We start from the raw sequence: 27,354 nt of genomic DNA, 5'->3' as shown, positions 1-27,354 counted from the left end.
ATAAAGAGTGATTTCAAATCTCCTTTCTCAGTAATTGGTGAGTAAAACAAAAAATCTTAATAAGAATAAACAATATTTGAATGATTCAATTAGCTAGATTCGATGGATTTGTATTATAATAGCTAATACTTATATAACATCTAATATTCACTAGGCATTTAACAGATATGCTAACGGAAGCTCAAAGAGGTTAAAGTAATTTGTCCAAAATCACAGAGCTGGTAAATGTGGGAGTTATGATTTAGAGTCTGTGTCTTAATCATTTTCCTGTATTGCTTCTCAGAAACCACAATCCTTGCACAAACGATTACTGTACAAACAGTTTCACAACACAAGGGACATTTACAAAGATTGATTATCTACTAAGTTGAAATGAAGACCCAATAAACTCCAAGAATCAATACTAAAAGAACATGTTCTGGAACCAAAATGGATTAGAGAAACAAGTTACAAACAAATTCAAAGGCTCTCATAGTTTGCGAGACACACACAAATGAAACTACCACACTTCTCATTCATTTATGGTAAAGAAAAAAATGTCCTATATGTAATTAGAAAGTACCTGTAGCCTAATGATGATAAAAGCTGTGCACATTAAACTTTACAAGATGTGGCTAAATTGGCATTTGTTTAGAAATTTAAATTTCTAAAACAGAAAAGTAGACCAACAAAGCACTGGAGGATTTTATATTCCAGTTTTTATAAACAGAATAAGAGCTAGAAACAGAAAGAACTAGCAACAAAATATCCATTTGAGGATATGGATAGGACATTAATACTGGAATAAAAAAATCTGCCAGGCATAAGAAGATACCTATTAGGAGGTAAGAAAGTTTCCTTCAACTATGCTGTTCTTAGTGTTGGTTAATCAGGAGCTTCCAGAAGAAGGTAAACATCCTCTATTTCATAGATGATAAACAGGAACATAAGAACTAGATAATGTACATTTTGGGAGGCTGAGGCGAGTGGATCACAAGGAGATTGAGACCATCAAAAAAATTAGCCGGGCGTGGTGGTGGCGCCTGTAGTCCCAGCGACTCGGGAGGCTGAGGCAGGAGAATGGCGTGAACCCGGGAGGCGGAGCTTGCAGTGAGCTGAGACCGTGCCACTGCACTCCAGCCTGGGCGACAGAGCGAGACTCCGTCTCAAAAAACAACAACAACAACAACAAAACTAGATAATGTATCAGAGTCTATTGTTGAACCAGTGGAAAGAAATACTTAGGACAGCAGGTGATTTCTCCCAGGGCTGTGGATCGAGGGCTATGAAGACCTGGTGTGACCACTGAGACCTGGGCTTGGTTTCTGGATGAAGAGCTGGACAGTGGAGGGTACCAAAGACCATCAGACTTGCTGACTGCTTTCTAATTTTTCTGTTTTCCTGATACTGGTGGGCACAACTGATGCTTCCAGAATAAATCAGACAAAAAGCTGAAGGGCAACTGGGGAGCAGGCAGTATTTTCTTATATATTTCCAATTGAGGGTTGGGACTTTGGAAGAACAACAGGGCATTAGAATTGATTTTTATATATTTAATACGGCTAGAGTTAATGGCTTATAGATTTTTGTAACATTAGGCTCAGTTTGAGGTGTTGGCTTTGAGCCACAATTTCAAAGGACTTGGGAAGAATGCTATTTTTCCCTGCTCAGTCGAACTGAGAAATCTCTCTGTGGGTTATTTTAGTTTACATGTGCACTTCTGAAATCTTGAAGGACAAGATTTTCAGGTAACCATCATATAAGTATCATATTGTATTTTTGGGGGGGCACTTTACAGCAGCATGCCTGGGATATTAGTGATAGGGATATCAGTGAAATACTCTGCGCTTGCCCAGGGTAAGTTCCTGCTCTCTGCTGCATCAGAGCCACTATCTATTTAAGAGTATATTTACATAGAAGAGATTAATTAATTTGTGATTACTTCGGTCTTTTCCTACTCCAGATCATTTGAGTAACGCCCCCCTTTTTTTTTCATGTTTTTGGGTTTGGAGACCTGTGTCTGGTGCCTGAAAGTACGGATTCTAGCATTTCAACTCCTGTGCATTCAAACTCTAGGAAATGATGGGAATTCACGTTTCATTTTGTGAGTCAGATTTTAGGACCTTGGAATGCTGGTTTTAAGCTTAGGAGAACTACAAACAATGTGTTTATAAGGAGAGATGCATATCTAATCCAAAAGTTTTATAATGGAAAGGTGAAGAAAAATGACCAAAAAATAAAAGCAATGGAGAGCATTGTTAGGATGCTGAAACAAACAACCACCACTAAAATAAAAGAAACAATAACAATGGAAAAAAATGCACCAGTAATTCATAGGAACCGTTAATTAGGACAAGAACTGTATGTGGAATAGGCAGAAAGAACTGAAGGTTTTACAAATACATTAATGGAGGAGGAAATGCTTTGTTTGTTATTTTAACATTGAGATAAAATAGAAAATATGTAGAAGTATTAAGTGTATAGTTCAATGAATTCACACACACACACACACACACACACACACACACACACACACCCCAGAATGTGTTAAGAAGCATTTCCATCACTCTCAATGTTAATTGCTTATTTCTATCACCCTGGAATTGTTTTGCCTGTTCCAAACGTCATCTAAATGGTATTTTAAGAAGGCATTCTTTTGTGCTTGAATAAAGGCACTAAGAGCATTCTCGTGTACGTCTTTCAGTGTTCACATACACTCATTTTTCTAGCCTGTATTCCTAACATGGAATTGCTGGGTCATTACGTGGACATATGCTTCGCCTTTGTAGATCCTGCCAAGCAGTTTCTCAAACTTCTTCCACCAAAGAGTCCCAGTTGCCAACAACCTTGCCGACACTTGATCTTTTTGGTCTTTTTAGGCATTCTGGTACTTTTGCTCCAATGTACTCTCTGTTTTTAACTTGCACTTACCTGCCAAGCACCTTTTTATGTGAGTTGGTTATATGGATATCTTCTTTTATGAAGCAACTGTCCAATGTTTTGGCAATTTAAAAAGTGAATTATCTTTTTTTTTAATTCGTTGGTAGGTGATATTTATGTGTTCTAGATATGTGTTCCTTCTCAAATATAAGAATTATGACATTTTCTCCATTGTGTTGCCTATTATTTATCCTAATGGCATTTTTTGATGAACAGAAATTCTTAATTTTAATGAAGTCTTATTTGTCATTGTTTTTCCATTGTTAGCTAATGCACTTTTACGTTCTTCAAGAACACTCTACTTACCCCAAGTTCGTGAAGATATTCTCTGAAGGTTTCCACTAGAAGTCTGCACATGTCAACTTCATATTTAGATAATGATTCACTTCTAATTAATTTTAAAATATGTATTGGGTAGGAATCAAGGTTCACTTTTTATTTCTAAAAGACCACTCAGTTTCTAGAGCGCCATTTACGGAAAAGGCCAGTTTCTCTCCACGGAATTGCATGGTACTCTTGTCATAAATCAAGTGACAATACACGTGTGTCTATTTATTCTGTTTTTTCCATTGGCCTGCTTATTTACCTTTTGTACCGATGTCACATTGTCTTTATTAGAATGGTTTTCAGTAAATCATTAGCTCTAGTGGTGCATGTTTTCTGATATCGTATTTCTAGTTCAAGATTTTCTTGGTTATTCCACATTCTTTGCATTTCCTTGTGAATTTTAACATCAAATCTTATTAACCGCTATGGAAAAAATCTGCTGGAAATCTATTTGGAATTACATTGCAGGTTTCAGTCAACTTAGGGAGAATTTACATCTTAAAATATTGAGTTTTTAATCCACAAACAGAGACTATCTCTCCTCTTATTTGTGTTTTTAAAATTTTTCTCAGCTCCGTATTATAGTTTTTGTATAGAAATGTTTCACATCTTGCCTTGGATTTTTTCAGTAGATATTAGATATATGTAATGCTTTTATCAAAGCTGTTGCTTTTTAAGCTTCATTTTGTATTGTCTGCTGTTATTGTAGAAAAATGCAATTTGTATTTGTATATTGACTTTGCATGGAGTAATTTCCCTAAAATCACCTATTAATTCAAATATTTTTTATAAATCCTTTCTTTTATTTTGCCACGTTAAATAAATTTTGTTTCATCGAGGTGTTATTTGAAAAATATGTTGATAGATTATCTTTAATAATTTTTGATGGATTTTTGAGATTACGTTTATGAAGATATTGGCATATAATCTATGTATAATCATACTGTCTGTGAACAGACAGTTTTACTTCTTCTTTTCCAAGTTTTGTCCTTTTCATTTTTTCTTGTCTGATTGCACTGGTTACAGTCAATACAACTGTGTTGAGTAGGGGTGGGGATAATAGCATCCTTTCCAGCGCACTGTTTCGATATTAAGGTATTAGCATTTTATATTCTTTTTTGAAAGTATGTTGCATTAGACTGGGGGAGTTTTCTTATATTTCTTTTTGATGATATGTTTATTATAAATGGGTGTTGAATTTTTCAAATGCTAATTTTCTGTGTTTGTTGAGGTAATTTATGTTTTTTATCCTACATATTGTTAATATGATGAATTATATTGATTCGATTTTCAAATGTAAAACTAAACTTGCCAACTTCCTGGACTAAATCTCATTTGATTATGGGGTGTGTGTGTGGTGTGTGTGTGTGTGTGTGTGTGTGGTGTGTCTTTTCTGATTGTCTTTTCTATATTTGGGGGATTTTATATTTTATGTTCATGAGGCTACTGATATATAATTTTCCATTTTGTAATGCTTTTGTGAGGCTATCTTTGAAATGACTTCTCACATTTTCTGTCTTCTAAAGGAATTTGTGTATGTCTGTTATTATTTGTTATTAATTTTTTTTAGAATTGCCCAGTTAAGCATTTTGGTTCTGAAATTTCATTTGTGAAAAGAATTTTACAAGCTGGGCATGGTAGCTCACCTGTGTAATCCCAGTGCATCGAGAGGCTGAGAAGGGAGAATCACTTGAGGCTAAGTGTTCAAGACAAGCCTGGTCAACTTAATGAGACCTCTTCTCTACAAAAAGTAAAACAATTAGCGGGGCATGGTGCACGCCTGTAGTCCCAGCTACTTGGGCGGCTGAGGTGGGAAAGATCTCTTGAGCCCAGGAGTTTGAGGCTGTAGTCTGCCATGATCTTCTTGCCACTGCACTCCAGCCTGGGTGACAAAACCAGATCTTCTCTTTCAAAACAAACCCCAAAAACAAAACACACAAACAAAAAGCAGAAAAAAATTATGATGCAATTGATTGCATGTTTCTATGTCCCCCAATCCCAAAATTCATCACCCGAAATTCATCACCCCAAAGTGATGGTATTGGGAGGTGGGGCCTTTGGAATAATCATGAGGATGGAGCCCTCATGAATGGGATTGGTGTCCCTGTAAAAGAGGAGTCAGAATGATCCCTCACTCCTTCCACCATGCGAGGCTGTAGCAAGGTGGTGTATGAACCAGGCCAGAGGACCCCCTTGGCACAGAACCTACTTTTTCATCTTAGACTATCTGGTCTCTAGAACTGAGAAATAGATTTCTGTTGTTTCTAAGCTACTAGTCTATGGTATTTTTGTTATAGCAGTTGAACAAACTAAGACATATAGATTCAATTTATTTAACAGATATAAAACTATCAGAATTTTCTATTTTCTCTTCTAAGTTATGTTCTTCAAAGAATTTAAAGAATTTATTTAAGTTATTATATTGGTAGGCAGACTATTTAAAATTATATCCTCTCATGCTGTATTTCATGTAAGTGAGATATTAGTGATGTTCTCTTTTACATTCTTCATGCTAGTAATTTTTTTTCTTGACTAACATCTTAGAGGTTTATTAGTTATTCTGAAGAACCAACTTCTGGTATTGTTGATTTTCTCATCTTATATTTGTTTACTATTGTTTCCAACTCTTCTACCTTGTAAGCTGGAATTTTAGATCATGTATTTTATATTTCTTACTTTCTAAACTATGCCTTTAGTGCTATAAATTTCCTTCTCATCCATGCTTTGTCTGCATTTCACATACTTTATGTTTCATTTTAATAATCATTGCAATTTCAATTGTGAAATTTTCCACAACTTGTGAATTGTTTAAAAGTGTGGTGGCTAAGCACACTGGCTCACACCACGCTTCTAGAGCTTTGGAAGGCTTATACAGGAGGATTGTTTGAGCCTAAGAGTTCAAGACCAGTCTGGGCAAAATAGTCAGATCCCATCTCTACAAAAAAAGACAAAAATTTCCAGGCATGGTGGTGTCCACCTGTGGTCCCAGCTACTTGGGAGGCTTGAGGTGGGAGGATTGCTTGAACCTGGGGGATTGAAGCTGCCATGAGCTATGATTGTGCCACTGTACTCCAGCCTGGGTGACAGAGTGAGACCCCTGTCTCAAGAATAAAAAATAAAAATTAAAAATGTGCTGCTTAACTTCCATACATTTGGGGATTTTTAGTTATCTTTTTGTTATTGTTTCTAATTCAATTCCACTGTGGCAAGGAAACATAAACTGTGTGATTATAATCCATTGGAATTTATTAAAACTTGTTCGATGACCGAATGTATAGTCTCTTCTGGTAAAAACTTCATGAGCAATATATAGGTTTAGAATTCTATAAATGTCAGCTAGGCCAGCTTGATCAATAATGGTCACATTTTCTGTTCCATTATTAATTGTTTTTTAATATGCTGCTTCTATCATTACTAAAAAAGTGTGTTAAAATCTCCAGCTGTGATTTGGGATTTCTCAATTCTTTTGGTTAATTTTTCCTTCACCTATTTTGAAATGAGGACATGAAAGTCATACATTTTTTTTTGGATTGTTGTTGCTTCCTGATGCATTAACTTTTCTGTTAAGCAGTGTTTCTCTTCATCTCATTTTATGTTTCTTGCCATGATGTCTATTTTTTCTGAATTATTATTATTGCGATATGCTGACTTGTCTTATTTTCATATTCTGTATCCATTTTTTCTCCATTTTAAACTGTCATTTGCTCTGTGTCCTTATGTTTTAAATGTGTCTCTTATAAATACATGTTGGCATCTTAGTTTTTTGTTTAGTCCAACCATATCTGTCTTAAATTTGCACTTAGTCTATTTACATTTAGTGTAATGAATAGTATGGTGGATTTAAGTCTACCATTTTGTTATTATTTGTTTTTTATTCTGTTTCCTCATTGTTCTTTTATACTGTTTCTTCTCTTCTTTTGCTTTAATCAGTGTTTTATTGATTTACATTTATCTCATCTATTGACTATGTAGAATGCTTTTTGGGGAGCTATCATTCTGTTAGCGGCTAATCAAGAAAACATAACATGCAAGTTTAACTTACAAGTATCTTAAAAATATATTTTCAGCACATCCCAACCAATGCAAATTCTTAAAACACTTAACTCCATCTTCCTTTTTAAATTTTTTATTGCTATAGTTTCAAACATTTCACTTCTACATCTACTATAAACCCTAATGGCATGTGAATATTAATGTCTCTTTAGGTAATCACTAGTATTTTATGTTTCTGAAGCTCAAAGACTAAGAGGAAATGCCAGCAGCCTTCTGAGGTATTTTTTTGTGTGTTTGTTTTTTCTCTCCAGTTCTCCCTTGTTTGGAATCCTGCCCCCGAATCTTTGCTGCTTTAGTAACTTTGTCTTCTCCAACCAGGGAGACCTCTCTCAGTCATTGACTAGAGAGCACCCCCACAGAGGAAGACTGAGTATGGGCAAGCCTCACGTCTTGTGTTTTTCAGGTGTTGCAGCCCTGTCTTAACAGGGTTTGTCTCGAGGAAGCAGTTGTTTCCTCCATTTTGTTTAGGTTTTACTCTTGTTGATGGTGGGAGGATGTCTAAGGCCAGCTAAACTGTACTGGAAGCTAGCATTACTTTGTTTCGAGTTAAGAAGACTCGATTGTGCTTGTATGCTATTGCTTTTCCTTATGTCAGTGTTTGTATTTCCATTACAATTTTATCCACTGAAGAACAAGAGCGAAGGCTTTCAGTGTTTTGTAACCATGGTGATCTTCATCTCCCTTCAGCTAAAAGGCTTGGATTCTACTGGGATTCTACTGGGATTGACTATGTTTGATTTGATATGAGCTAATAATAGCCAAGTATTATTTCAGTCAAAATAGCGCAGATATTGATACATAAACTAATGCTTAACTAGAGGTTTCTTCTATTTATTGTTTTGCTGGGGTCAGAGGACAAGATGTTACCCTTCCACAAGCAATTGTCCTAGAAGGTAGTTAATCCCAGAACAGGGAATCGGTACTTGGAAGAAGCCATTAGACTGGGGAAACAGCATAATGCTCTTTCTTCTCTTTGAGTTTCATGACTGTTGGAGCTGAACTATGGGTATGGTGGATCAGTTGAAGGGAACTTCCTTTGGAAGGGGGCAGACTGGTCTCAGCATATGATGAAAAATGGTGACTAAACATAGAACATCCTTTCTGGGATTCCCTGATAGTGTCTGGGTCAGGACCTATGAATTTATACTAGCAGTTTTAAATTACTCTGTCTGAATTATTCCCAAGCCAATAGGAAAGCCTTGGTAGAAGACAGATCCTGATTTTTCTTATTCTGTGTAAAATTAAGGGACGACTTTCTTCTGTCTTTTAGATAAAGTTATAGAGGGGAGGGAAGAGGCTGCTTAAAGGAAGCCAGTTCAGAGACGCAGGCTGTTATCATCAGTGCAACAAACAGTGGACTGAGGAGCAGAACTAAGAACTAGAGTAGAAAAAATATGACTGTATTATTCGAATAGGGCCTGTGGGTACATGCTTTGGAATTCAAAAGTTCCATTCTTAGATAGTATCTTTGAGGAAGTCTCATGTTCATAAACAGGTCAAAGATTATTTATAGCAATGTGTTTATAAAAGCAAAAACAATTGTGTATGCAAACAAAAGCCAAAATAATAAAGATAGAAATAAAATAACAGAAAAACAAACAAACAAAAAAATCCATGGACAAAGGATTAAGTAGATAGAATTGTGACCTATTTATAAAACTGAACATCATGTGGCAATGAGTACGAGTGAGCCAGAGCTACATGTATAAAATAGAAGCAACTGCTAGGAAATTATGATGTTACATGAAGAAAGTTAGTTACAAAGGTCTATGTCATATAGGATTCTACCGATTGTTGGGGATATAGATAAGTATGTATATATTACATATACACATGATATAAACTATAAGGAAATGTATATACATAATAAATGCCAACTGTAGGATAATTTCCTTTCTTCACTTCTGGGAAATAAAGAAAGAGAATGGAACTAGGGAAACCCAAGAAAGAAGGCATTAATGGCATTTACTAGGTTTTAATCTTTAAAAACATTTCCAAGAAAATATGAAAATATTTTGTGAAATGAGTAAGAAGTATATGAGGTTTACTAAATTATTGGCTACACTTCCTGTGTATTTCAACTATTTTGTAATTACAAATTATTTTAAAAGTAGATGTGGCCTGATTTTACCACTAGAGACATATACTTATCTCTGGAACAAAACAACAATGAGGAAAAGTTGTGCATACAACTTCTATCTAAATACCTAATGTAAATGACGAGTTAGTGGGTGCAGCACACCAATATGGCACATGTATACATATGTAACAAACCTGCACATTGTGCACATGTACCCTAGAACTTAAAGTATAATAATAATAATAATAATAATAATAATAATAATAATAATAGAGGCTGGAGCTCCAGGCATCACAAAAAAAAAAAAAAGTAATAGTGCAATGACAGCTGACTGAAAGAGTGGATGCCCAAGTCTTGCATTTTTGGCCTTAGCGATCAAAGCCAAGTAAGACCACATTTCTGTTCTCGAGGATCCTTCAGCTTGGTAGATGCTGTACTTACTAGATCCTTGAGGATGTGATACCATGAGGAAGAAATATTGACAGATTCAGATTCCCAAACTTACGTACAGGCAACAACACTGAGTCAAATTTAACAAGATGACACGTTGCAGCAATAAATGCAGTTCCATTCCTGGATTCAGAATGAAAGTTGCTCAACACAGGATGGGGGTCCTAGGTATTGGCAGAAGCCCGACGTCCTAAGGATGGGATACTGTGTTGGCCAAATACACAAAGGGCTACTGTAGAATATGGAGGTGAGCCTTTTTCTGGGAGCTCCGGCAGGTTAATGTAGGGTCAGAAGTCGAAGGAGGGCCATTTAATCAGAGAATGTAGAACTACTTGGACTTTTGAGCTCAGCCTATAGCAAAGGCATCCGCGTTCCCCCTTGTGTTCTCTCTCTGCTGATTTCTATCCACATAGCAGGTGAACTGCCCTGTTGAACTGCACCCTAAGCTGGCCAGTGTCAGCAGTGAACCACTGCTAAATGCACCTTCATTTGAACCCTGAGTCTACCTTGGTGAGGATAAAGAAGTCTTTGCTTTGTGCATAAAGCACTGAAAAGTGGCACTTGGCCTCAAGCAATAAAAATGATTGATAGTTATAACTCCCAAGGTGAAACTTTTGGATCCATGGTGATTATTTCAAAATATGACTACACTTTTAAAAAGTGCAGGATAATTTGTTGGGAGAAGAATTGTCTCGCCTTTCTTTTGTTAATCAAAATGATTCATGAAAGGATGTGGGGAGGCAAGAGTATTAAGAAAATATCATATTAAAAGTGGAAATTGAACCTTTTGTTAAGGTGAGACAGTAACATATTACAATTCATTGGGATATACATACAATAAATATAGGAAATATATACATGTATTTTTTTTCATAAAACCCTGACTCTCTGAGACAGAAGAGAAAGACTCCAGAGCAGAGTTTTCATATTAATTAAAGAGTTCAATACTATTGTTTTTTTCCTGTTGTTTGTTTTATATCAACAGGCAAGATTAGAATAGATTAGACTGTATCCCAGGATGGAAGAATAATTCTGTTTCCTGAAGCTTTTATTCAGAGCATGAGTGTGTGCGTGTGTGCATATGCATCTTGTAAAATGTAGCTTGTAGTGTAGAGGCATAATTTATATACAGTAAAATGCATAAATACTAGGGGCATAGTTCTACAATTTATACATATATGTATACACTCATGCAATCACACCCGATTAAATTAGAAAAGTGTCTATTTTCAGAAACAGTTTCTGATTTTTTACAATAGATTTATCGATCTTTAAATTTTAGTCCTCTTTCTTTGCAATCACTTGCTGCTCTTTTTAAAAATCTAACTGAACAATGAGATCACTTGGACTCGGAAAGGGGAACATCACACACCGGGGCCTATCACAGGGAGGGGAGAGGGGGGAGGGATTGCATTGGGAGTTATACCTGATGTAAATGACAAGTTGATGGGTGCTGACGAGTTGATGGGTGCAGCACGCCAACATGACACACGTATACATATGTAACAAACCTGCACGTTATCCACATGTACCCTAGAACTTAAAGTATAATTAAAAAAAAAAAATTCTCTGTTACTCAGCATCCTTTATCCTCTCTTCTCGGTTGTATTTCTTTTTTCAAATTTTAAAACAATTGCAAAGTTACAGCTGATATGTTTAATACCAGCTGAAGCTTTCATTTTAATGAAGATAAAATTCACATACCATAAAATTCACTCACTGAAAGTATGTAATGCAATGGTTTAACATTTTTATATTTTTAAAATTTATTTTTAATTGACAAATAATAATTGTATATATCTGTTTTTGACATATACAATGACATATACAATGACAATGTGACATTCTGATATATGTTTACAATTCAGTGGTTTTTGGTATAGTCACAAAGTTTTGGAATAATCACCACAATTTAATTCCAGAACAGTTTCATTGGTATAAACTCCACATTTCACACCTTCCCCCCACCTCCTGACCCAGACCCTGGTAATTACTTATCTATTCTTAAAAACTACATTTTTGTTTATTTATTTATCAATTGATGGACATTTGGGTTGTTTCTACTTTTTGGCTGTTACAAATAATGGTCCCATGAATATTCATGTACAAGTTTATGTTTGGACACGTTTTTATTTCTTTTGGTTCTATACTTAGGAGTGGAGTTGCTATGTATGAACTCTATGTATAGCTTCTTTTAAAATTTTATTTGAAAAAATTGACAATAATTGTACATATTCATGGGGTACATAGTGATGTTTCCATATATATAATATGTGGTGACCAGATCAGGGTAATTAGCATATCCATCATCTGAAACATTTATCATTTCTTTGTGTTGGAAATGTTCAATGTATTTATAACTTTTTGAGTCATTACCAAACCGCCTTCCAAAGGGACTGTGCCATTTTGCATTCCCAGTAGTAATGACAGAGGGTTCCAGTTTCTCTACAGTCTCATTATTTTCGTTAGTGTTCACTTTTTTTTGATTATAGCCATCTCATTTGATATGAAGTGCTATGTCATTGTAGTTTTAATTTACATTATCTGAATGACTAAAACATTGAACATATTTTCATGTGCTGATAGGTTACTGGTATATCTTCTTTTGAGAATTCTCCATTCACATCCATTATGCATTTTTAATAGAATTATTTTTCTTTTTGTTGTTGAGTCGTAAGAGTTAAAAATACATATTTTTATATGTTCTGCATAATAGTCCTTTAAAAGAGAGATAATTTACAAATATTTTTCCCATTTTGTTGGTTTTATTTTGACTTTTTTGATTATATACTTTCAGGCATAAAAGCTTAAGAATTTGAAGTTCAATTCATTCATTTCTCTCTTTTGTTGCTTGTGTGTTTGATGTCTCCCCCTGGGCTTTTCTTTGTGGAAAGTTATTTGATTAATAATTCAATGTTTTCACATGGTGTAGCCCTGTTCAGATTTTCTATTTCTTCTTGACTCACTTTAGGTAGTTCATGTCTTTCTGGAAATTCATCCATTTTAATCAAGTAACTTAATTTGTTGTCATAAAATTGTTTAAATAATAGTATTGCTTTATAGGCCATTTTATTTCTGTAATTGATAGTTCCATCTTTTTTTCTTGAATTTAGTGTTTTGAGTCTTCTCTTTTTTATTTGTCAGTGTAGCCAAAAGGTTGTCAATTCTGTTGATCTGAAAGAACTGTTGCTTTGATTTTCTCTATTGTCTTTATATTTTCTATATTGTGTATTTCTACTCTAATCTTTATTGTTTTTTTCCTTGTGCTTGTTTTGGGTTCAGTTTTCTCTTTGTTTTTTCTTTAAGTTTTAAGGTGGTTACTGATTTAAGATCTTCATTTTTTTAATGTAGGTGTCCTGTAAGTTTTGGTGTGTTGCGTTTTCATTTTCACTCATCTTAAAATACTTTTATATTATCTTTGTGATTTCTTATTTGACTTATGATTGTTTCAGAGCATGTTGTTTAATTTCAGTGTATTTTGAATTTTTCAACATTCTGTTTATTATTGATTTCTAATTTCACTCTAATATAAAGAACATACTTTGATTTCATTCCTTTTTATTGATTTATATTATGACATAATACATGGTCTATCCTGGTGAATGGTCCATGTAAATTTGAAAATAATGTATATTCTGCTATTGTTGGGTGGAGTGTTCTATAGATGTCTGTTATGTCTAGTTAATTTGTAGTATTATTCAAAATTATCTATTTTCTTGTTAATCTTCTGCTTAGTTGTCCTATTCATAATTAAAAGTGAGGTAGTAAAGTCCCCAATTATTTTTTTTTTACATTATTTCTCTTTTTAATTCTTTCAGCTTTTGCTTCACATATTTTAGGATTCTGCTGTTCAGTTTGGTGCATATATTTTTATAATTTTTATTTATTTTTGGTGAAGAAACAAACATTTTGAGCCTTTTATCATAATAAAATGATAACTTTATTTCTTTGTATTTATTGACAAATTTTGTCTCAAGGTCAATTTTGTCTGATGTTAACATAGCCACTAAGTCTCTCTTTTAAATGTTGTTTTAATGTATGATTTATTTTACTTATTTATTTATTTATTTTACTTTTAAGTTCATTTCTGCCTTTGAATCTAAATCGTGTTTCTAAATTGAACCCAGGAGGTGGTTCACTGCAACCTCCACCTCCTGGGTTCAACTGATTCTGTGTCTCAGCTTCCCAAGTAGCTGGGACTACAGATGTGTGCCACCATGCCAGGATAACTTTTGTATTTTTTATAGAGACAGGGTTTCACCATATTGACCAGGCTGGTCTTGAACTCTTGACCTCAAGTGATCCACCCACCTCAGCCTCCCAAAGTGCTTGGATTACAGGTATGAGCCATTGTGACCAGCCCAATTTTAAATCTCTGTCTTTTGCTGGAGTATTTGGTCCATTTACATTTAATGTAGTTAATGACATAACAAAGTTTATATCTAATTTTTTGCTATTTGTTTACTGTATGACATGTCATTTTTGATCTGCTATTTTTTCATTGTTGCCTTCTTTTAGGTTAAAACTTTTTAATATGCCATTTTAATCTCCTTATGCTTTCTTGTACTATATCTTGTTTTCGAGTAGTTTTCTTAATGATTTTCCTTAGGATTATAATTAGCATTTGCATTTATAACAATCTCTATTGAATTAGGACAAACTTAATAATATACAAAAACTTTGCTTTATGTAGCTCCAGTTTCTTCCTCCCTTGTTTGTGCTATTATTGTCATACATGTTACATCTTCATACATTTTATGCTGATCTACATAGATGTGCAATTATTACTTTGTGCAGTTGTCTTTTAAATAAGACAGTAAAGGAAAAGTATTAGAAACAAAAAAGCACATTTATCCTGTCTTTTATGTCTACCTATGTATTTACATTTACAGGTGCTTTTTATTTCTTCATGTAAATCCCTTTAGCATTTCTATTAGGGAAGTTTAGTTAACATGTTCTTTCACATTTTGTGTATCTGAAATATCTTCTAGTTTATTTTTAAATATTAATTTTGCTGGATATAGAATTCTTCATTGACAGTCTCTTTCTTTGTGCACTTTGAATGATATATCACTGTCTTCTGTAGGGCTTCTAATGAGAAATCAGCTGTTTATCTATTAAAGGATCTCTGGCATATGAAGTCACTTTCATTGCACCATTTGAAATTATCTTTTTGTCTTTGTGTTTCAACAGCTTAACAATTATGTGCCCAGATATGTACATCTTCAATTTTCTCTCATTTGGAGTTTGTTATGCTTGTTGGATGTGCAGATTAATATTTTTCATAAAGTTTGGAAGTTTGTAGGTATTATTTTTTTAATTATTCTTTTTGCTTTTCTTTATTCTTTCTCTCCTTCTGCAAATCCCATTATGCTTATGTTGATATTCTTGACAGTGTCCCACAGGTATCTAAGATTGTTCATTCTTTGTTTTTGTTTTTGTTTTTGTTTTTTTTGATCCTCAGACTGGCTGGTCTCAATTAACCTGTCTTAAGATTAATTTATTATTTTGCCCACTCAGCTCTGTTTTTGAACTTCTCTAGTTAATTTTTCATTCCAGCTATTGTACTTTTTGACTTCATAATTTGTATTTGGTTCTTTTTAATAATTTGTTTATTGATATTCTTTATTTGGTGACACAGCCTTATAAATACATTCCTTTACTTCTTTAAACATGATTTATATAAGTTTTGAACACATTTATATTGACTTTGAATCTTTGTCAGGTAAGTCTACCTCTGAACTTCTTCATAGAGAGTTTCTAATCTAGACTTTTTCAGGCATGGTTTCTGTTGACTGTCTTTTTTTTCCTCCTATATATGTGCAATATTTTCTAGTTTCTTGGTTTGTCTCATTAATTCTTGTGGAAAAAAAATGGACATTTAAATAATGTTTCAACTCTGGAGACCAGATTCTTCCCCATTCCAAGGGTTTGTTATCATTATTTTTTTCTGTTTGTTTAGTGACTTTCTTTTTTTTTTTTTTTTTTTTTTTTTTTTTGGAAAACGTAGACTTTTAATAACTGCTTTTATCACCAGGTTAAGCCATGCAGTTACAAAGTAGTAAGAAATTTCTGAAAGGATGTTATAGTTAAAAAAAAAAAAAAAAAAAAAAAAGGCTGATTCTTACACATATTATTATATCTAGCACTTCATGGGGACACTACTGCTCAAAAGGCCCTGGCCAAATAACTCCCAAACGAAACACTCAACCCAAGGTCGTTTTCAACCCACTGTTAGTGATGCTGGGTGCAGAATGGAAAACCTCTAAAAGGAGAGGACACAAAGTCAGGTGAGTAGGGGCCATTGGCAATGCTCAGAGCCAGCCAGACTCCAAACAGGGAGCCCAAGTGGTTTTCTTCTGGGACACTCTACTTGAATTACTGTTTAATTAGTCAACCATAGATCTTCCAAAGAGAACAATTAGTAACATGATAAAAAGGTTACTGCATTCTTTGGACTATGTGTCATAATTATACTTAGCAAATTCTGACAGTTTTAACAAAAATAGCCTCCATCACTTTGCAGGTATGAAGATAACTTAATTATCCACAGGGCTTTTAATGTTTGCTGGACAATACATGACTGATAAGCTATAAATGACACTGTTTTATGATATAAAAATACTAGTTTTTTTCATTTATTATTTTTATAGGCATTCACTGTTTGAGTCAAGGTTAGGCTTGTTAAGTGATTAAAGGCAATTTTATTACAGCAGCATGTACTTATTTTATTCTAAAAGAATAGAATTCATAAACAGAAACAGCTTTTATATTTGTTTACAACCTGCAAAATTGAGTTATTTTGCTGATATAAAATACTAAGAACTCACTTGAGGACCATGCCACCTTCTGAAAAGGCCACACACCTACTTCTTAAATGTGCTAAAGTTACAGCGTGTCCCAGACTCGTCCAGAGCAAAATAAGCAAGCAACTGACTGCTCTTGCCTGTCCCTTCCCCAGCAATAGCACTGATTGTGTTGGGAAAAGCCACAGAGCAAGGCTGCACAGCCAGATGGAGGAGACTTTTTATTTAAAGGCAAAATACCCAAATGGCTCTCTGGTGTAGGTGATTTCTACTTTCACACTCAGCTTGTACATGATCCCCTAACCTTAATTTCTTTCTCCTTCAGGGGCTGATTTGGATTGACTTGTTGAGAATGGTATCCATTATTACTGAGTCAGGAGAGAAAGGGATTTCTGTGGTTACATGTAAACTTGTGATAGGTCTGCAGAAGTTACAGGTGAAGAGGGTAGTGAGGAAGTCAGCCACGATCCATCTATGTGAAGGTCACACCAGCTTCATTGTACACTTTGAAGACTTTCTCAATGGCATTGACATAGGCAGCTGTTCTCAGGTCCAATCCCAGGTTATACTTCATGGCTGTGCGCATAATTTGCCTGGCAGATCGCTCCATTGTGTACGCCAAGCCAGAATGCACGATGTCTTTCTCAGATGCACCCGATATCCTGTCTTGGAACTCTGCCGTGGGTACAATGGGAATAGTTCCACCATGCTTTCCAAATTTTCTTTCTAAACTCTCTTGAACAGACATGAGCAAGTGGTAGTTAGAATCCCTTTCATATTTGAAGGTCAAACGGACATAGCTGACATGATTTAGATTCTTCAGCCACTCAAAGTAAGATACTGTCACTCCTCCAGCATTCAGGTAGAGATCTGGAATAACCATAATGTTTCTCTCCAGGAAGATCTTGTCCGCTTCTGGAGTTGTTGGCCCATTGGCACCTTCAGCAATGATCTTGGCTTTGACTCTGGGCGCGTTGGATTTGGTCAACTGCTTCTCACTGGCAGCTGGGATCAGTATGTCACAGTCGGCCTCCAAGATGCTTCCTTCATAGGGCTTTGCCTTGGGGAAGCCCAGAATGGACCCATGTTGCAATTTGAAGTCTTCCAGTTCCTTTGGGTCAATACCATCTGGATTCCATATACTCCCATCAGACTCACCAACAGCAATACATTTAGCACCAAAACGATGTAAATATCTCATAGAGTGTAGGCCCACGTTACCAAATCCCTGAACAACAAATGTTTTATCTCCAAACCCTGGTGTCATTCCTAAAATGCTCATGTAAGAAGCTTCATTGATGAAGTTTTCAATCCCATGGAAGACACCACGGCCAGTAGCAGAGATGCGTCCATGGATGCCCCCTTGGCTGATGGGTTTACCAGTAACACAGGCATGTGCATTAATATCATAGTGCCCTATGGTGCTGGCATAGGTATCAGCGATCCAGGACATCTCCCGCTCACCTGTGCTCATGTCTGGGGCAGGCACATCAATGCCAGGACCAATAAAGCCCTTCTTTGCTAGCTCCATGGTGAACCTCCTTGTGATCTTTTCCAATTCATTATCAGTATAGCTCTTGGGATTGATCTTAACACCAGCTTTAGCACCCCCAAACGGCACATCAACCACCGCACACTTGTATGTCATCAGAGAAGCCAAAGCTTTTACTTCATCTACACTCACGTCAGTGCTGTAACGGATACCTCCCTTGCAGGGCGTGCGGTGCTGGCTGTGCTGGGCCCGGTAGCCTTCGATGACCTCCCAGGAGCCGTCGTCGCGCCGGATGGGGAAGGAGAGACTCAGCACATGGTTGCAGGGCTTGATGATCCGCAGGATGCCGCGCACCCGGTTCCGCTTCTGCTCCTCGCTTTCCCGGGTCCTCAGGTCCTCCACCAGTTTGTCCTCCACGATGCTGGCGCCGCGGTCGAAGAAGCCCTCCACCATCTTGAAGAAGTTGGGGTCGTCCTCGCGGTCGGCCACCGCCTCGCTGTAGTGGCGCCGTGCGGCCAATGCGAGCCCCGGTTGCGGGGCGGCGGCGGGCTGTCCCCGGGCCCGGCCCAGCAACGCGGCCGAGTCGGCTGTCGCCGAGCCCAGGGCTGCGGGCCAGGCCCGGGACAGCAGCAGCGCTTCGCCCAGGTAGCGGTACATGGCGGCAGGCGGAGAGGAGGTGCGTGATGGTCGCGGAACAGGAGTGCTTTCTCAGAGTCCCCGCGACTAGGGAGGCGTTAGTGACTTTCTTAAGCGAATTCTTTCAAGTCTGTATTCTTTTGTCACATGTGGCCACTGGTGTCTCTGAACAGTTAGCTTAATGGTTGGCTAGTGTGGGGACAGATATTTCTTAAATGCTGGAATCATGAAGCTTCTCAGTCTTTGCTGAAAGATTCTGTATATGTATTAATACATGACCTAAAAACTCGCCTAAGCACTTTACAACTCTGCCTTAGCCTTCGCTTCCTGTTTGTTCAGAGCTTCAAAATCAGTCAGTGGTGAGGACTTAGGGTGTGTCAGCTCTTTTCTAAGCATGCACGTATCCCTGGGCATGCGCAAAGCCCTATGCATTCACGTGACTTCTTTGATTCCCAGAAATATGTTGAAGCTTTTCAAAACTCCCTATGGACATCTCACTCCCCAACTCTTCTTTTATGTTTTTTTGTTAGCTTGTTGTTTGCCCCAACTATTATCACCACTTTGGGCACCTGAGGTTAAACAATTCCTTTTTTTTTTTTTTTTTTTTTTTTTTAACAAACAGCACTGAGATAAGGACTGTTTGCATCTGGAGAGCTCTGAGCCATGAAAAATGCTCTGGAAATGAAAATGGAGTTTTCAGGGAACTTCCAGGCCTGTCAGATAATGACAAATCTCTGAGAATAGGGATTTGGAAAAAGCCCAACCTTGATCAAACCCCTCCATTGACTGTGAGGCTGCTGTTTTTCACCTTGATTGTGAGCTGTTAATTTTCTAGGCTACCATGGAGCTGGAGAGAAGGTAATGGGTTTAGGGTAAATTAAAATGCCACAAAAATGTCCTATGCTTTTTTCAGCGATTTTGCTTGAATAAATGTTCAAGTTATTTTGCTTGAATAAATGTTCCCTACACTGTTTCAAGCCTTTGGTTAATGTCAAGAGTCCTGAAAAAGTTGATTTTGGAAATTTTGCTAGCGTTCTTGTTGCTTTTGTGGAAGAGAGGCTGGGGAGGTTTTCACTACTTCATTTTTCCTAATGATGTCTGTTTATTTTATTTTATTATTTATTTATTTTTTACTTCTCCCTCTGTTTATTCTTCTCTCCCTCCTCCTTCTTTTTCTTGGGGGGTCTAAATTACCTGACACAAGAGAACAGTAACAGTCGTTTACTGGCCTCTGCTATGTAGCAAGTTACCTGCTGTTTGACCTACACATACTAGAAGGATTAGCATAAACTACAGCTCACTCAGCATCCTCTCTTCTGACAAAAAGTGAATGTAGAGGCCAGGCGTGGTGGATCACACCTGTAATCCCAGCACGTTGGGAGGCTGAGGTGGGCAGATCAGTTGAGGCCAGGAGCTCGAGACCAGCCTAGGCAATCCAGTGAAACCCCATCTCTACTAAAAATACAAAAATTTAGCTGGGCGTGGTGGTGCGTGCCTGCAATCCCAGTTACTCGGGAGGCTGAGGCAGGAGAATTGCTTGAACCTAGGAGGCAAAAACTTCAGTGAGCTGAGATCATGCCACTGCACTCCAGACTGGGCAACAGAGCCAGGCTCTGTCACAAAAAGAAAAAAAAAAGTGAATCTAGAAAAGCTTTTAAATCATATTTTCTGCTTTATTTGTCTTCTCAATTTTTACTTAAAAATATTTGAGGATTTCAAATGCCCATCAATGATAGATTAGATAAAAAAAAGTGTGGTACATATACACTGTGGAGTACTATGCAGCCATAAAAAGGAATGAGATCATGTTCTTTGCAGGGACATGGTTGAAGTAGAAAGCCGTCATCCTCAGTAAACTAACACGGAAATAGAAAACCAAACACCGCATATTCTCACTCATAAGTGGGAGTTGAACAATGAGACCACATGGACACAGGGAGGGGAACAACACACACTGGGGCCTGTTGGCAGGGCAAAGGGGAGGGAGTGCATCAGGACAAATGGCTGATGCACATGGGGCTTCATACCTTGGTGACAGGTCAATAGATACAGCAAACCACCATGGCACACGTTTACCTATGTAACAAGCCAGCACTTGCTGCACATGAATCCAGGAACTTAACGCAAAATAAAAAAAGAAATTTGAGGATTGTTTACTTCATATATTTATATATGAAGACTATTATATGAATGTAATGTATATCTTATAAATATATATTCCATAATATATTTCTTATATAGTATATATACTCATTTTATATAAAATTGTTTGAATTTAAATCTTTTAAATTTAAGATATAAATTTAAAAATATTTTTCTTAGTTATTTTCTTAACTAATTCATTTTTTAAAAGGACAAAGGAGGATAATTTGTAAGTGAAAAATGATGTTTTCACTCATATCAGCATTTTTATTTTTAACATCGGCATTTTACCTTTAAAAAGTTACTTCTAATATGGAGAAGGTTTTCTAGTTCAAAATGTCAACCAGTTATAACATCCACATACAAGTATATTTTAATACTTTTTTATCATGATAAAATGTACATAAGCATTATCATTTTAACCATTTTTATATGTACCGTTCAGTGGCATTAAGTACATTCACAGTGTTATGCAGCCATTACCTCTATCCATCTCAATAACTGTTTTCATTTTCCCAAACTGAAATTCTGCACCTATTAGATAATTTCTCATTGTCTCCTTCCCACAGCCATCAGAAGACATCATTCTGTTTTCTGTCTCCATGAATTTGACCACTCTAGTAACTCCTATAAGGAGAATCATACAGTATTTGTCTTTTTGTGTCCGGCTTATTTCACTTAGCATAACATCCTCAAGGTTCATCTATGTGGGATTTCTATAAATTTCATTCTATATTGCATATATATATATATATATATGTATATATATTCCACTAGATAATGTGTTCCCTGAGGGCAGGGATTACATTTTTAATTCCTTTGTGTCTCCAGTGCAAATGCAAGTTTGATAAATGAGTAAATTAACACTTATAACTTTAGTTTATTTTTCGGCAAACATTTTGTCAGCATTCACAATGATTTTTTTTTAAAACAAATTTTTGTTTCCTGAGTTGTAAAAGTTTAAATTGTTCCTTGATTGCCATCTCAAAACTCTTCATTCAGCAAAATTCAGACACCAATCTTTTGTTGTTTGTTTTTAACATTTTGGCTAACAGAGCTATTGCCCATTAGAGCAGAATGATTTCTCTATATTGACGGGCTGTCAAGCAGGACGGTATCCTTAGGCTGACTTCAATGTCAACAGCTTAATGGATGCCAACAACTATCCACGTTTTAGATAGATTTTCTTATTATTTTTTCCAGATATACAATTAAGTTTGGGAAGTAATATTTCAAAGTGAGTATAATTGTGTTACAAATTATTCACTAACTTTTTCTTAAATTTATAGTAGATGCTTGCCAGCTAAGATGCTGTTTTCTTATTTATAAAGCATGACTTTTTCTTACAAAGTTACTTTCTGTAAATATTGATTTTATGAATCCCTTCACTTTTGTTCTCTACTAGCATCAACAGACAATTCCACATGACTGGAAGAGCCTCATATTCTCTGTGTTTTAGCAAACCTGGTTGTATCACCTGATGTAGTTAAAAGCAATGAATCATTTCCCAGATATGGACTGGGAAAATATAAAGGAGTCCATTTGAAATCCGCTCAGTGACTGGGCAATATTGACAGTATTCTCCGTGGTTTAATTTCATATTTCACTTCTTTTTAGAATGCCTTCTGAAGTCTTTTTTGTACAGTTATAACAGAAACAGACTTGTTCATTTTTTTTTTCAAATCTTAGCACCTACTTGATTCCAAAAAGTTATAAAGGATTTTTGATTCTTTTAAATAAAATTTCTTTCTTCTTTTCATTCCTGTTGCACATTCTTTTATGTCTTATCCCTAGCAGATGTAAATGCTTTACACTTTCTCTTCTTTCTATTCTGTCCTGAAAACACCGGGCATCCTCCTGGGTGCTCTTCATTTTCATATTTCCATAGACAAGATTATTTGTTTCCGGCTTGTATTCCTAATAGCCGTGTGAGTTTGATTAACTTCCTTGAGCCTTCTGAATCTCTGAAACCAAGCAATGATATCTCTGATGAGATTTTTCAAAGAAAGAATGAGAAAAAAGATTTTAAAAAATATGTGCCTGATGTAAGAAAGTTAACTTTTTTCTCTTTTCAATTCCAATAAAATTTGAGATATTCAAATCACACCTATTATTTTCTATTTTATTTAATTGCATAGCTTTCTATATCTGCCTCTTCAAAAATATAAATTGCTAAGTCTGAACAATTGAGTTTCCCTGTATTTAATCTCCTGCAGTTATATGCTACATGTTATAGAGAGTAATTTTGATTTATTTAATAGTAACTCAGTAAATCTTAATTATTCAATAATAACATAAAGTGATTCAGAAAAAGGCCATCAGCATTCAAAATTTCTACCATTCAGTCACTTAATAGTAGTTATCATAACAGATGAGCAAATTATAGTCTTTATAGACTTAAAGACTTATCGTGATAATGGCTTTTTAGCTCTCAAAGTCACATGAAATATTTTCTCTTTTTAAATAAAATATTGCTATTTGTTTTCAAGAGAGCTAAGGCCAAGCATTCAGTATTTAAAAAACTGTGTGTTTTACTGCATCTTGAAAGAACAGTTACCTAGAAAGTGATGGCAAATATTATAGTCTGCTAATAGTGTACACTTAATCAGCAAATATGAACTTGCTGTCCACTTGGGTGGATATATTTTTTCATCATAAATTTCATACACATTTAAACTCAACCTTTTCATATTCTGAAATACATCACTCTGGCAATTTTTTCATAGATGATGCTGATGTAGAATTCTTTTTATGAACATCTTACATGGACATGGTACCTATTAATTTCAGAAATAATTTTATATATTTTAATTATATGGGCATTCCATATAACTGTCAATTTGTATTGATAACTCAAAAAAGTGATTGAATCCTATTAGTGTGTGCATTATTGTTGGACAAAACTTGTAGGTGCATAATGCATGTGTTACATAAATTTTAGTTTAATCCACACATTCTAGGTATGATGTATTATAACAATCTTTCAAGTGTCAGTTTATTAGATGTAAAAAGATGGGCATTTGGGTCAATCTCTGTGTTAGGCCCTATCAGACTAATTCACTCAGCATCCTCTTTATCCTATTTTGCATTTTATTTTTATTGTGGTAAGAACACTTAAGGTGAGATCTACCCTCTTACCACATTTTTAAATGTACATGACAGAACTGCTTATTACAGGCACAATGATATGCAGCAGATCTCAAGAACACACTCATTTTATGAAACTGAAACTTTCTAACTGTCGAAGAGCATCTCTCCTTTTTTCCCTCTCTGAGTCCCTGGCCAATACCATTATATTCTCTGTTTCTATGAGTTTGACTGCTTTATGTACCTCATACAAGTGGCGTCATACAGTTTTTGTCCTTTGATGACTGGCTTATATCAGTTAGCATAATGTCCTCCAAGTTCATCCATGTTATATCTAAAAGAATGAAGACAGGATCTCAATGAGGTGTCTGCACTCCCACATTCACTGCAACATAATTTACAATAGCCAAGATTTGATAGCAACCTAAATATTCATCAATAGGTGAAGAGGTAAAGAAAATGTGGTATACACATACAATGGACTATTATTCAGCTGTAAAAAGAAGGAAACATTCACAATGTCTTCTGATATTTGTGTCTCTTCTTTGCTAGTCTTCTCTGGCATATGTTATACCACATATATTCTTGTAAACTGTCTCAAAATAATTTTTTTTTGGAATGAGGCTATGTATATATAACTATAATAAATCCATGAATGTTAGAAGATGTCATGAATGTTTCCTCCTTTTTTATAGCTGGATAATATTTTATTGTATATATGTAACACATTTTCTTTATCCATTTGATATGGTTTGCCTGTGTCCTCACCCAAATCTCATCTTAAATTATAGCTCCCATAATTCCCATGTGTTGTGGGAGGGACCCAGTGGGAAATAACTGAATCATGGGAGTGGTCTTCCCCTTACTGTTCTCACTGTAGTGAATAAGTCTCATGAGATCTGATGATTTTATAAGGGGTTTCCCCTTTAATTGGCTCTCATTCTCTCTTGTCTGCCACCATGTAAGATGTGCCTTTTGCCTTCTGCCATGATTGTGAGGCTTCCCCATGTGGAACTGTGAGTCCGTTAAACCTCTTTTTCTTTATAAATTACCAAGTCTTGGGTGTGTCTTTTCAGCAGCCTGAGAACGAACATTTATCTAATACACCATTTATCTATCCATTAATATGTAGGAGACAGTTTACAAGAATATAAATAGTGCAACATACACATCAACTTGATTGAACAAGTTGATTTTAGTTAACAAGGAAAAAGTTTTAAAAGGTAAAACATTTCCAGTAGGAAATGGCATAACAACAACGACAAAAAAAGGTAAGAGCTCAAAGTGAGAAAAAAGTATTTATGTCTATATGCCATTGACAAATACTTCCTCAATGGTGCAACTTCCTAATGATACAATATAATCACAACATCAAAAGCATTAAAAAAATGACAACAATATCAAGATTTTCTCCTTACTCATCACAGATTGGGCTTACCTTCTTTTTTCTGTAACATTTGTAAATTTTTATTTTTTATTTTGATTCAATTAATATGTGTACAAGGTAAAAAATTGGAAAAGTAATAAAAATGTCACAAAATGAAGGCAAAACAATTTTCCATTTACTTTCCCATCCAATTGGTAACCAAATTTGTACATTTCTTGTTATCTTGTTATCTACTTTTGGAGATATTCTTTGCAAATGAAAGCACCTATGTATTTTTTTCTCCTTTTTCATTTATCAATATAACTTTAAGATCATTTGAGAATTGCTTTTAGAGGATATACAATATTCCATCGTGTGGAAGTTCCCTGACCTTTCTAGTAATTATCTTATTTAAAAAAAATAAACCTTGAGTTCATACTCTTCCCCAACACTATTTCTATGACCTTGGGAAAATTATTTTAACCTTTTTGGGTTTAAGTTTCTCTATTTGCAAAATAAATACTGATCTGGAACATTAGGACTGGGACTATTTATGTTGTAAGAGATTTTCAGGAGGTCACAGAGTCCATTTTCTTGACACCACGTAGGGACCACACTTACCTCAACAACAGCGTCTGTGTTTTTAACACAGAATAGAAAAAAAATCTGAGTGCTGGCATAGTTAGAGGCTTAGTTATGAGTCTAGAAAGTAGGACATTAGAGCTGACCCTGTTGCTAAATCACTCGAAGTCTTGATCCCTTACAGTGTCCCTGAGCACTATGGGGCAGCGAGGGTGAGTCACGCATCATGCTGGAAGTTGGGGTTAAGTGTTAACAGTTGTTATACACAGTTTATGGAAATTACACATAAACTGTCAACAGTCAAAAAACATACACATATGTGAGACATAATGTAAAATTCATACCTGAGTGCAGACAGCCAAGAGAAAACTCGCCCACAAACCCAAAAGAGATACAACATCATTATGGTTGTGATAGGTGAACCTGGAGACAGTAATAAAGTGATAATAGACTGCAGTCCTCAAACTTTGCACTGTGTTACTCTGGGTGAAAAACCACAGGCCTGCCTGTGGCATGTTAATTTTTTGAGGGAAACAGGGTAAGAGACAATAATTGTCGGATGCCACACAAGCTACTTGAGAGAGCTCACTGTTTCAGCCTCAGACAGTGCTGCATCTCTTCTGCTGACATATCTCTATAAGATTGCTTTTTTATTCCTTCTGTGACAAAAGGTGAGACCCTTGTGAAAGTGAATGTGGAAGGGAAATGAGCATGGAGGTTTCTGGGAGTGAGCAGTTATGCAGCCTGAATAGGGGCACATTTTCTATTAGTAAGTTATTGCTATGGGTGGTTGTTGAAGGATGGAATAAAAATATCATCTTTCTCTTTCAATTTATATCTATTGCCTTTTCAAATGGTGACTATGTTGTTCGTCTCTAAATAGGCTGAGTCTCACTGCTTCATAAATGAAACTACAAGGTCTTCCTCTTGACCTAGAGGTGCTCTTGCCGGGAAAGTCGGAGGAGCTCTGTGGCAGGGAGACACTTTAAATAGGGTGTTAGATGAGGGTTCTCTGAAGAGCAGACACGCGAGAGGAGTGCTGCAGAAAGAGAAGGAGGCTTTTGAATGGAGAGTGAGTGCAGGGGTCCTGAAGACAGAGTGACCTTGGTGTTTTAAGAGAAAAGAGGAGGTAGGTGTGTCCAGGCTGCAGTGGGTGAGAGGCGAGGGACATGGGATAACATTGAAGCTGGAGGAAGGTGCCTGGCATGCAGGCCTTTGAGGCTCACCATTAGGAGTGTGGATTTTATTCTAAAGGTAACAGGAAGCAACTGAGAGGTTTTAAGATGGGGAAATGACTTGACTCACACGTGAGTTGTGTGTGGCAGGTGGATGGTGGGGAGACGGCGGCACGAAGGTGGTGGAAGAGTGAGTGGTACCCAATGGCTAGAGATGGAGATTTGTGATGGTCCAGGGT

At 36.0% G+C, this 27,354-nt stretch overlaps 1 protein-coding gene and 1 long non-coding RNA gene across 3 annotated transcripts in view; one reads left to right on the top strand and one right to left on the bottom strand.

Annotated features, from left to right (window-relative positions):
• LOC103886593 overlaps positions 1–27,354 on the top strand; it is a 149,189-nt gene that overhangs the window by 40,124 nt on the left and 81,711 nt on the right. The window lies entirely within an intron of this gene.
• LOC101026579 (glutamate dehydrogenase 1, mitochondrial) lies at positions 15,800–18,874 on the bottom strand. The gene has a single exon (XM_009212467.2). The coding sequence runs from the start codon at positions 18,782–18,784 to the stop codon at positions 17,108–17,110; it is 1,677 nt and encodes a 558-aa protein (XP_009210731.2). The 5' UTR covers positions 18,785–18,874; the 3' UTR covers positions 15,800–17,107.

This window comes from Papio anubis, chromosome 8 (genome assembly GCF_008728515.1).
Source record: "Papio anubis isolate 15944 chromosome 8, Panubis1.0, whole genome shotgun sequence".
In the NCBI taxonomy this organism is placed as follows: domain Eukaryota; kingdom Metazoa; phylum Chordata; class Mammalia; order Primates; family Cercopithecidae; genus Papio; species Papio anubis.
Note: the sequence above shows the minus strand (reverse complement) of the source record. Positions and strands in the feature narration are given on the sequence as shown.